Source organism: Rhinolophus hipposideros (genome assembly GCF_964194185.1).
Source record: "Rhinolophus hipposideros genome assembly, chromosome: 21".
Classification (NCBI taxonomy): domain Eukaryota; kingdom Metazoa; phylum Chordata; class Mammalia; order Chiroptera; family Rhinolophidae; genus Rhinolophus; species Rhinolophus hipposideros.
Window position 1 is genome coordinate 34,106,233 of NC_138067.1, and position 12,782 is coordinate 34,119,014.

The following is a 12,782-nucleotide window of genomic DNA, read 5'->3' on the forward strand; positions in this document are numbered from 1 at the left end:
TGCAGAGGCTCCCGTCTCCTTGGGCCTCTGCCGAGGGCTGAGTTGGGCCATCTTGGGGTGAGGACGCTTTGTTGAAGGTCAGAAATCTATTTCAGTTAAATTTTGGTCAAAGGTGAGCGTTTCATTTCTTAAAGCTACTGTTTTTTCTTTTCGGTTTTTCCCCAGCAGAGTGAGTGTTCAACCAATTAGCATAAGTCCCCCCACCTCAGGGAAAATAATCTGGATTTATTTAAAAAACACATTTCCCCCCAAAATTCTCTTCCAAACCTTTGGCTCATTGTGTGTCTAGCTCTTCAACTACATCGCTGAAGTTTCACCTCACTGCAGTCCATTCCCTCTTACAGTGAATTTCCTAGGAAGTTTTGTTCCCGGAGAGCAGGCCCTTCTCGGCGTGGTGTCCAGGTTCTTGGCGTCTTGAACAAAGAATTGAACGAGACACAGAAACACAGTGTTGAAAGAGCAGTTTATTAGAAGTGGAAGTACACTCCAAAGAGATACCATAGAGCGGGCCCGAACAACAGAGTGGCTCAAAAGTCACTGGAGTTTTTATTTCCTTCTCTTCTAGAATGGGCTACTCCTCTCTAGACGTCGGGCTGCTTGACTGAATGGCTAATGGTTATGGTAAACAAGGGAAAGTTTGGGCAGAGAGGGGAGGTCTTTTGGGTGGTTATTTCCCATACACTATATTGGACGTGCAGGAATGTGGACGTGCAGGAATGTTACCTGACGTAGCCAGGTGTCTTGGAGACCCAGTTCCTGTCTAACTGCCTGCCTTATGTCCCCCTTGAGAAACATGACCCCCGTAAGTCTCTGTGGGACATTGAGGGACAGGAGATGTCTTCTTCTGTATCTGCTTCTTCTGTATCTGCTTCCTGCTGAACGTGGCCATTGTTCCTACCTACTGGGGATTCACAGGACTCTCGCCCTATCTGATCTTAGATGAGCGGAAGGGTCTCAAAGTCCGCCTGGAGGCCCATGTTGACCTCTGTGGTCGGGAGGTACTGGAAGTCTTATCGGGCCATCACTTGTATCCCAACAGCCCCTAGATGAGGAGAGAGACATTTTAGTTAATAGAGTTAAAAGTTTTGGCCCAAGAAGCAGGACTCAAAGCCATTGACACAGGGTGACTGCGTGTTGAAAAATTGTTCAGCTTCCTGGAGCCTGGCCTTTCTTCTGGTTTAACTGGTCATTCGGTTACTGTTCACCTGGGAGCTGGGCCTGGAAAGAGCGCTGTGCTACAACGAGCATAGTCAACAGACATTAATCACAAGCTTTAGGGTAATTATCTAAAGCAGCGGGGTAGGAGATTTCTGTGATTCAGGTTAGAAACAATCTATTATTTATGATTAAGAAGCTGATTTGAAAAACGATTATAACCAGGGGTTAGGGAGCCAAAACACTAGGGAAAAGAAAACTTAGCGTTTCTATAGTGAGAAGCCCTTTTGTTTGGCCTATATCAGTTTCATGTTATTTTTTCCCCATAAACTCCATTATTTAAGTTTCTGCTAAAGCTCTTAACCTTCACTTTCAAACTGCTTTTTCCAATTGCAAAGATGCTTGAAGTTAGAAGATAGTACCACCACCTGCATTTTATTTGATCATCTTACATTTGGTGCATATCTGGTTCCCTTCTCCTGCAATGGTTTTTAAAGACGTCTAGTCTGGCAATGTAAACCCATTTCTCCATAGCCTCTTGGCATCTTGTCCTCTGATTCCCCTTCCTCCATGACAGAGGCACGTCACACCTTCAGACAGATGCTATATCTTTCTTTACCACTTAAAGTTTGTTCCAGACCTGCCTCCAAGTTTACAAACATTTTTCTGTTCCCAATCACTCGGTCTTATATTCCTTCCCTCTGACAGTAGTTCAGAGCTTTTGGAGGACCCAAAAAACCATATAACCGGTATTCATTTACCTACCTGAATTCCAACCTGAAGAACTCGTGAAGCGTCAGCGGAATAAGCAAAGTCTTTAAATGGTAAGGATTTACAGTCTAACCATAAAATAATTAGCAAGGAAAGCACAATTTAAAAGCGCTTATCTGGGAAACAATCTAAGTCTATATCTATCTGAGAACTATTAAAACAATGCAATTTTACCTTTGAACTTTGTCCATTTTTGAGAGATAATTTTTTATGCTTTATTTATTTATTTTGACATTCAATATTGATTTATATTAATTTCAGGTGTATAGCATAGTGGTTATGATACGGGTCAAACGAAAGGGCTTCTCTCTATAGAAACGCTAAGTTTTCTTTTCCCTAGTGTTTTGGTTCCCTAACCCCTGGTTATAATCGTTTTTCAAATCAGCTTCTTAATCATAAATAATAGATTGTTTCTAACCTGAATCACAGAAATCTCCTACCCGCTGCTTTAGATAATTACCCTAAAGCTTGTGATTAATGTCTGTTGACTATGCTCGTTGTAGCACAGCGCTCTTTCCAGGCCCAGCTCCCAGGTGAACAGTAACCGAATGACCAGTTAAACCAGAAGAAAGGCCAGGCTCCAGGAAGCTGAACAATTTTTCATCACGCAGTCACCCTGTGTCAATGGCTTTGAGTCCTGCTTCTTGGGCCAAAACTTTTAACTCTATTAACTAAAATGTCTCTCTCCTCATCTAGGGGCCGTTGGGATACGAATGATGCCCCACCAAGACTTCCAGTACCTCCCGACCACAGAGGTCAACATGGGCCTCCAGGTGGACTTTGAGACCCTTCCGCTCATCTAAGATCACATAGGGCGAGAGTCCTGTGAACCCCCGGTAGGTAGGAACAATGGCCACATTCAGCAGGAAGCAGATACAGAAGAAGAGATCTCTTGTCCCTCAATGTCCCACAGAGACTTATGGGGGTCATGTTTCTCAAGTGGGACATAAGGCAAGCAGTTAGAGAAGGAACTGGATCTCCGAGCCACCTGGATACGTCAGGTAACATTCCTGCACGTCCAACATGGTCTACAGGAAACAACCACCCCAAACCATTAGCCATTATCCATCACAGGTATCTATGAAGCAGCCCCACAAATAGAGAGGAGTAGCCCACTCTATTGTAGAAGAGAAGGAAATAAAAACAGTCCTCCTCAGTCACCACCATTTGAGCCACTCTGTTGTTTGGGACCGTTCCTATCTCTTTGGAGCGTACTTTCGCGTTTAATAAACTGCTCTTTTAGCACTGTATTTCTGTGTCTCGTGCTTTGCTTGAGATGCCAAGAACATGGACACCATGCCAAGAAGGCCCTGCTCTCCTATAATATTATCTCATGGGTGGATTGAAAACTAGAGGATGGGGGCAAGGGAGCACAGAACACGCAGCACGAAAGCAGAAAGCCCACCTCCGAGCCCTTGGCCAGGGGTCTTGACCAGTTCAAGGAAGCTGCCTCATGGATTCCTCCCATGGGAAATTCACTTTGTCAACCCAACCAGGGTCCTCACCAACTACCTTTGTCTAGCTTTTAGAGACACTAGCCAGTAAAAGCAGCCCAGGAGGCTCCTGCCAAGCCTATGTAAGCTAGAAGAAAACCCCGGTCCTGCTTTCCTATACCACTACCACCACCCACTCCACTGCTGTCAAAAATGAGAAAAACTCAAGCCCAGGAGGATGGAAAGACCAGATGCCATGGGGCCCCACCCTTGGAACCCACTGCCTCCAGGAATCCCAATAAGGCACAGACCAGCAATGTGCCCTCTCCCACCTCCTGACTGCCAGCTACTCTAACTGCTGTCACCAGCCCAGCTGGAATAGAGCCGTGTGACCTGGTCACACAAAGCCCTCCCTATGCTACCCAGGCTTGCTCTGCAGTATTTTGGACTTATGACATTTCCAGTCTTAAAAGAGGATTCAGATTTTAGCTTAGCACCCAAGAGAATCAGCCTTCAGGTGTGGGATTTGCATGCCAGCTCAGCCCAACCTTTGCTACCCCAGGCCTGGAGAGGGCATTCCTTAGCTGCCCAGGCTGGTGACTGCCACCCTCTACTGCTGCAGACAGTACCCAGGATGAGGGGCCCAGGTCCAACGCTAGCTGAGCACCAGGGGCCAAATGCCAAGATACCCTTTTCCTTAAATCTATTTCCTCTAGTTACTGGCCACACTCAGTATTGGTGAAGGTTTAGGACAGCCAGAACTCTCACACAGTGCTTGGTGGGGGAAATAAAAAATGGTACAAGCACTTAGGAAACAGATCTGGAGGAAACCTTCCAGAACACTGTTCTGTATTTTTGGTGGTAGTTAAATAGGTGAACATGTTCAGAATTGTACATTTTATCGTATCTAAGTAAGCTTCAATAAAATATTGTTTAAAAAAAACACTGAAAGACTATGTAGGGTGTCAGATGGGTACTGGACTTATGGGGGGATCACTTCATAGATTATATAGATGGCTACCCACTGCACTGTACATCTGAAACTAATATAAAATACAGTGGTACCTTGGTTTTCGAACATAATACATTCCGGAAGACCATTTGAGTTCTGAAACGTTCGAAAACCGAGGCACACTTTCCCCATAGAAAGTAATACAAAATGGATTAATCCGTGCCAGACTTTTAAAATCAACCTCAAAACTGCAAATTTAGCATGAATTTTACTATCTAATGATACCATAATCTATAAAATTTACGGCATTCGTAAACTGAAACTTTCGTCAACGGAGACATTCGTAAACCAAGGTACCACTGTACATTAAATCTCAACTATAATTATATATGTGAGGTATGATCAAGCAATATGGTGAATGTTTAAATAAAAAAATTTATTACAGTAAAAAACACATTGCCATTAATCAAAATACTCCTCCTGGCTTCAAATACACTTATCCCATCGTTCTTGCCACTTTCTGAAGCAGTTCTGGACGTCCTCTTTCGTGAGTGTCTTTAGTTGCACTGTCATGGCTGTGTCATGTCCTGAATCATTTTGATTTTGGGGAAGAGCCAAAAGTCACATGGCACCAGATCCAGTGAATAAGGTGGAGGAGGACACACTGTAATGTTTTTATTTGACAGAAATTGCCATATACCAGAAGTGATGTGTGACATGGAGCCTTTATGCTGTGATCACAAAATACAGTGAATGCTGCTGCTGAGTGCCATCCAACAGAAGGGCAGGAACCTTCAATATGGGAAGCGGTGCATTGAACCGTAGTATAATAACAGTGTGTGACAAGTTTCAACTTGTTCAGTGCAGTCGGGTGTGAGCTACAGTTGAAAAAAGGTGTGTTTTAAAGTATGCCATAAATCATCCTCCATCATGACAACGCTCCGTGTCACACATCACTTCTGGTACAGCAATTTCTGTCAAATAAAAACATTCCAGTGTGTCCTCATCCACCTTATTCACTGGATCTGGCACCGTGGGACTTCTGGCTCTTCTCCAAAGTCAAAATGATTCAGGACATGGAGGCAGGCACGACAGCAGAAGTAAAGACACTCAGGAAAGAGGACTTCCAGAACTGCTTCAGAAAGTGGCAAGAACGATGGGATAAGTGTTTTTGAAGGGAGGGGGATTAATAGCAATGTGTCTTTTACTGTAATTTTTAAAAAAATTTGAAGTCACTGTATTTTTTTTATCATACCCCGTATATTTGCTGAATATATCAATCAAAATCAACAGAATTCAAAATTTCCTCCTTTCTCCTTAGAGTTTGATAACCCCACTGCTCTGTATAGAATGAAGCTATTGGAAAAGGGTAATGTTTCCCATTTTCCTCAGAGATCAAGGTGCAAAGGAGTCACTTCTAATCCCACTGTCCCTCTGTATGGGTCAAATGGGAAATTGAGGACAACTTCTCACCTGCTCTCCTGCCCACTCTTTCCACTCAGTCCTGACTTCCCCAGGACTGCTTTTTAGTAATGCCAAAGGCAGCAGGGCTCACTTGAGTTCCTGGGTCCTGTTTTAAAATTTTTTGCCATGGGTTACTTTCAAACAGGACCTTTCTAGAGCCATGTAAAGCCTCACCAGGACCCAGAAAGAATGGAACTGGCTCCTGGTGAGATTGGAAACCTGTAAGATGAAGTGGGACAGGTACCTCTTTCCCAGCAGTCTAAGATCTCCTTGGACCAGTCTGGCCTCATTGCCCTCCCCAACCTCCAGGCCCAAAGCCTCTCCTCTGCTCCTGAATGCCTGTCCATTCTTTAAGGCCCAGGGCATTCCAGTTCCTCCACGAAGCAGCCCGACAGTCTGGTCTCCACCTCTCAGCTGCCTTATTTCGCAGCTTTGCCCGCCTTGCTCTCCTTCACACCCTGGACTCTGAGTTCATCTCTCACCCAGCAGGAGGCTGGCAGAGCCAAGTGCTGCTCGACTCCCAGCCCTGCCAGGGCATGCAGGCCAGGGATTGCTGAACTTGCAAAGGACATTTGTAATGTGTAATAAACTTAAAGCAGAAATGTAAAAACGTGCACTCCTCAAGGAATAAAATGTTCTCATAGAAGGCAGGAAAAAGACAGGAATGACAGAAGTGGTTCTCTAGCTGCTGTGCTAATGGCAGTATTCCCACAGACTAAGCCACCCCTGAGCACAGGTCTGGAACGTGAAAGACTGGGGGGCTGCTGCCACCTTTTAGTCTACTTCAAAGTTATTTGCTAAGTCATCTCCTAGGGAGATGATACACGGTTTTAAATCCTGGTGAGTCTTTCTACCCCTGGTAAAATAATAAATCACAATTGTTTAACCGTTGAACAAGTTTAATAAAATGTAGAAGAATTACAATTTTCTATCTCAACTTCCCATGTAACCAAGAGCACGTGTATAACTTTAATACATGACCGAGGACCAACACTGGTGCTCATCTACTTACCCAAAATAACGCAGGCCGTAGCTAGGAAGGATTCCTAAGAGGATTGTTCCAGGACTCTCCCTTTATGTCCCACTGTCTAGGGGCCTTTGTAGCCTGATGTCCCTGGATCCTTCCAGCATGGCAGGGACAAGCAGCCCTCGATAGCTGGCATGACCATCAGGAAGTCCCAGTGAATGGTCCCGAGAGGCTGGGATCCTCTACCTAGAGAGGTGGCACAGAGTGGCCCCTGGCATCCTTCTCTGTGGTGGCAGTGAGGCAAGGACCCCACCTTGGGGCTCAAAGTCAGGGCTCTCAAAGCGGGTGGAGGGTTATGTGGCCCTAGAAAAATGACCTTCCCAGGAGGATCGAGAGGGGCTGGGGGAAAGGGCAGAACAGGTTTTGTAAACTTACCGGGTCACGAGTACCCAGACAATCAGTACTTGTTTTCTCCCAGACAATCAGTACTACCCGAAGCTAATGCACAGCTATCTCACTGTTGCACCTGATGATGGGCTCATCCAGCCAAACTTCTCTAACACACAGGATGAGCGCTCTGTCCCACCTGGCTGTGCCCCCTGGGGCTTTCTAGGAGCCCAGAGATGGGCCAGCTCACTTGGTCACCTGTTAACCTGAGCAAGGGGTCTCACGGAGCCCGCCTCAGCGGCCATGAAGGACCCTCACTGGCGGCTACAGTTTAGTAGCACATTGTTAAAATAAAGCAACATGTAAAAAATGAATTAAATTTCTGAGATAGTTTATTTCTTCCTTGCCCGCAGGAGAAAACACACTGCAGTGTTAGGTGGGATTTCACCCTTTCCTGTCCTGGTTAAGGCAGACCTTTCAGACAGAGGGGCCCTAGCCCGGGGGCTCCCGAAGACTGGCAGGTGGTGGGGGGGGGTTAAGGTCACAGTAGCTAAAGACGTAGCCATTTAACACGGCTCCCTGAGAGCTGCCGTCGAGGCCAAGATCTTCCAAAGTTCTGGTGGTGTTCCACAGGCCTGTCCGCTCCTGGGTAGCTTGGAGAAGTGCTCGGATTCTTTGGTTTTCCTTGGAGGTAGATTGCCAAACAACTTCAAGCTCACCTTCCACAGCTCTGAGAGAAATCAACACAACAAAGGAAGAGTTTTAAATAGCACCACTAAAAGCTATTTATAGAGCCCTTCTGAATCCTAAAGTGGCAAGAACTCAAATGGAAGAATGCTTCGCATCAGAGAACAGAGCCCATTGGGCTTAGGTTCTGAAGCAAAGATGCCCAGTGTTGAATGAAGCGCCAAGGTGTCCTGGAAGTAGAAAAGAATACTAAGACACAGGCTAAAGACAACTTCTTACCTTTCCTCCCTAAGTTTTGCCTTTTCTTTTATTTTGGCATCAATGCACATATCCTTTGTTTCTCTACAGAATTAACACGCATAAAAATAAACTACAATAACTGCAATGGTCGACCTATACACAGTGGCCTGGCTGTGGGCACCCACATGGCATGGGCCTGCAGGCCTCTCTTCTGTCTCCTCTGCTTGTCCCCACTGTGACCTGGCCGACACTCAGGCACCTTTCACGGGCATCCATCCATAAAGTCACTGATGGGCCCAGACATAGAGAGTTAGTAAAGGGCTGAGGAGGGGACCGTGGGATGGTGGGGCTCATGAATAAGGACACATCCTCCTGGCCTAGACCATGTGCCAGGAGGACGAGTGCCCAGAGGGAACCAAGGCTTGAGAAAAGGAAAGGGCGGAAAAGCAGATTTTTCTGAATCAGGACTCTGTGACAGGCATAATGTGGGATGCTGAGGAAACAGGGCAGACATACCCATGTCCTCATAGGGCCGTGGTCCACTAGGGGAACAGACCAGGACCCCAATCCCCACCTCACAGGGTGAGAAGCCCCATGGAGAAGTATGGGGACGAGAACAGCAAGCCTCATCGCGGGAGGAGGTGCCTCGTACAGGATGGCAGGGATGGGGAGGCCAGCTCCTTCAAAGACACTCCCAGATGGGTAGGGAAATGTTAGAAACTGGATTACCAGGTGGACTTAGCACTATTGTTCAAAGAGGAGAACAGTGAGATTCAGGGAGACCAGTGACATGCCCACACGTCCAATACTCACTTTTCTTGTGAGATGTTGGTTCCTTCCAAGGTCCTGGATACCCACTAACGGTGAGGCACTATTTAATTAAACTTTGCCTAAAAAACTCCCCAGACTTCTGCTGTTTAGCACAAAAACACCTGGGTGTTTAATAAAGTACAGCAATCATGATAAATGAATGGCTAAACTCAAAAGAAAGACTAGGGCAGGAAAACATGAAGACTAAACTGAAATCAGAGAGGTAGGTAAACAAAATGCTGGTATCGCTTTGAGGACAAAAGCCCATACATAATTGAAAGCCCGATTTTTGTAGAATGGAGAATAGGTCTTGGGCCCATGTAAACTGGGTGTGAAAGAAAATCCTATACTCTCTCATGTCCATGTTTCTCCTCCTCTTCCTGGATACACGCTGAGCTATGTATTCCTGAATTAGGCAGGAAAGTGGAAGCACATGAAGGACCCTCACGGAAAGGATGATTGGGTGGACAACCTGCAGATCTTCAAACCTGCTCTGAGAGGCTAAGAGTCTACTGTTCTCAATGCATTTGGGGGAAAAAAACAAAACAGAGAGAGAGAGAGAGAGAGAGAGAGAGGGAAGGAGGGAGGGAAGGAGGGAGGGAGGGAGGGGAAAGAAAGAAAGAGAAAGAGAGAGACAGAGAGAGAGAGAGAGAGAGAAAGAGAGAAAAGAAAGAAAGAAAAAGAGAGAGAGAGAGAGAGAGAGAGAGAGAGAGAGAGAGAGAGAGAGAGAGAGAAAGAAAGAAAGAAAGAAAGAAAGAAAGAAAGAAAGAAAGAAAGAAAGAAAGAAAGAAAGAAAGAAAGAAAGAAAGAAAGAAAGAAAGAAAGAAAGAAAAGAAAGCGAGCTAGATAGGTCATAACTGTTCCATGAGAACTTCAAAAAATGCACTTTGAATTTACATTGCTCCCCATGATTAGGCATTGCCAGGCCTGATCGTATAAAGTAAAAAGCTTTTATAGGCACAAGGGAGCAGGAACAAGGAAGTTATATGAGGCAAAAGAGTAGGTTGATTATCGCAATGTTACTTTCCTTTAGGGGATGGCAGGGACCTATCAGGCAGATTACCTAACTAGAGCTGATCAGGTGATACCTGATTGACTGGTTTAAAGTTCCATTTTTGGGAAAGCCGAAACTGTAAATTAATTCTTGGTTTGGTGACATGGGGCTTAGCATAAACAACTACATTTGGGGCTTGTTGTCTTGTTTTTAACAATTAGTAAGGAAAGAAACTGGTAAACTGTGGGTAAATCAAAATAAACAACCATATACAACTAATAACATTTAATTTGGGGGGGGGGCTAAAAATGACATAAAATAGACCTTTGTTTATTACCTATATCTAATGACACTAGACAACAGTAGCACATAAACTGAGAGGGAAATAATTAGATTAAAGCATAGATCTTGCAGGTGGCTGGATGGCTTGGTTGGTTAGAACGCGAGCTCTGAACAACAGGGTTGCTGGTTCGATTCCCACATGGGCCAGTGAGCTGCGCCCTCCACAACTAGATTGAAGACAACAAGCTGCTGGAGGGGCGGCCAGATGGCTGTTGGTTAGAGCGCGAGCTCTCAAAAACAAGGTTGCCTGTTCAATTCCCACATGGGATGGTGGGCTGTGCCCCCTGCAACTAAAAATCGAAAACAGCGACTGGACTTGGAGTTGAGCTGCGCCCTCCACAACTAGATTGAAGGACGACTTGGAGCTGACGGGCCCTGGAGAGACACATTGTCCCCCAATATTCCCCAATGAAATTTATTTTTTTAAAAAAGCATAGGTCTTGCATTTGGGGAGAGAAATGTAGAGATGCTGATTAAATCGCTATTTTTTAACCTTAAATATCCACGGTGAAATTTTAAGGGTAACCTCTAAAGGGACAGAAATAGAAATGTATAACTTTTAAACAATTGAAAGGGCAATAACATGGAATGGGGAGAACGTGAAAAATAAAGTTCCATTCTATTAACGCAATTCTAAACCTCCCATCTGTCAAGAGATTTGGTATTGGCCCAACTTTTTACAAAGTGACTATTCATGGTGGTAAGAATTTCTGCGACTACAGAAACCATGTTAGACAAGACTTCATGTTGCTGGGCATTACGAAGCATTGGGGTGACGGAAAACAAACAGATAAGCACATTCTGCGTGGCATCACATACACAGATGCTGCTATAACTTGAAGAAAATCACACTGGAGAGTCATGATGATTCTTCTGTATACATCAGTGTACACTCCAGTCTGTCAAAGACAGCGCAGCCATTCTGAAGGGGAGGACTCAGTATGAAACCAAAACCATGTGAGGGACCACCAAGTTCACCTTCACAAGCATGATGTTCCCCAATGTTTTTAACACACTGGCAGTACTTCCTCCACCAGATGTTTAAAGGGTCGAGGTGTAACTGATACAATCTGCTGACCACGATCTTCCCAAAAGGGAATGATCAGAGATTTTAAAGTTCTTGGAAATGAAGAGAAAAAAAAAGAAAACATTTAATCAAAAATTAATAAAATCTCACAAGAACATGGAAAAGAGAAGAAAAAAGGGGATGACAATTAGGGGACTGAATTGATTTAGGAAGTCCAATATTCAAACAACAGAAAATTTTCCAGGAGGAATTGAAGAAAATGAAGAGCTGGGATGTGATGTACAGTATGGTGACTATAGTTAACAATACTATGTTGTGTATTAGAAAGTTGCTAACACAATAGATCTTAAATGTCCTCACCGTACCAACAGCATGGAAATTATGTAAGGTGAAGAATGTGTTACCTATTGTAATCATTTCACAATATATACGTGTATCAAACCATCACATTGTACACCTTAGACTTACACAATGCTACATGCCAATTGCTGGGGGAAATTTTCCAAAGAAAACAAAATGAGGAGCAAATGAAAATCAAGACCAATATTAAATTCAGATGAAACTAAAATGCAAAAACAGAAATAAGCAATTAAGTAAACAAAACCGGGTTTTTGTTTTATTGGAAAATTCTACCCAAAATTCAAAACCCAAACATGATCGGGGGCTGGGGCAGCCTTACCTTTTCTGCTGCAGGGCCTCGTCCAGGATATCCTGCTTGTCCTGCAGCATCTGATGGAGATACCTCATCTCTTGCTGGTACTGAGCTGTCCTGTTAGCAAAGTCTTCCTGCTGCTCTGTCAGACGGTGACTAATGTCACCCAGCTTCAGGGCTGAGTGCTTCTTGTACCCCTAGCAGAGAAGGGACTCTTTGAGTGAGGGGACGCTGCTTGGTACCCAGGTCGACGGCCTCCTGGATGCATTCCCTACCCACCCCCTTGGGCTGTCAAGAGCTATCCCTGGATAGGTCTGATCTGGGAGGGCAAGTCTGGATTATAAAAGTCATGTAACGTAATAAAAGAATTTCAAGTATAATAAAACCAAATTTCTAATTTGTATCATGCCTAGTTTTTTTATACGCTATAAATGAGATTAAACAGGAAGACCTCGTAAGATTTGTCAGATTCTATGGGTAAAGAGATGACTGAGATAGAAGACTAATTCGCTTATTTTCCTACTTACATTTTTATTGTATGGTATGAATTTATGGTTATGAATTTTCCTCTGAGACTTTCTAAAACTGTTGTCACATAGATTCTGACTTATAGTTCATAAGATTTACTTCACTTTAGAAATTACAACATTCTGGCGGCAGGTCCAAGATGGTGGCGTAGGAGAACCTATAGAGAACCATAGGAACTCAACCCCTCAGGAGAACACATTGGCTTTAGAGCAATTCCTCCTGAGAGACAACTGAGAGGCAATTGAACATCTTCTCCACAACAACCAAGGAAGACTGAATAGAGAAGTTCGGGGAACTGGGAGAGCTCCCTGAGAGCTGAGAGAACTATTCAGGACTGGAGGACCTGGTGGGCGCCATTGTGTACGTTTCCCCT

At 44.5% G+C, this 12,782-nt stretch overlaps 1 protein-coding gene across 1 annotated transcript in view; it reads right to left on the minus strand.

The window, feature by feature from the left end:
* Window positions 1–6,659: 6,659 nt before the first annotated feature.
* Window positions 6,660–12,782, minus strand: part of CEP89 (centrosomal protein 89) — a 47,858-nt gene continuing 41,735 nt past the window's right edge. Inside the window, exons 17-18 of the mRNA XM_081031487.1 lie at window positions 11,909–12,078; window positions 6,660–7,859 (exon numbers count right to left, since the gene is read on the minus strand). Coding sequence (XP_080887613.1) covers window positions 7,622–7,859; window positions 11,909–12,078 — 408 coding nt within the window. The 3' untranslated portion in view covers window positions 6,660–7,621. The remainder of the gene's footprint in view (window positions 7,860–11,908; window positions 12,079–12,782) is intronic.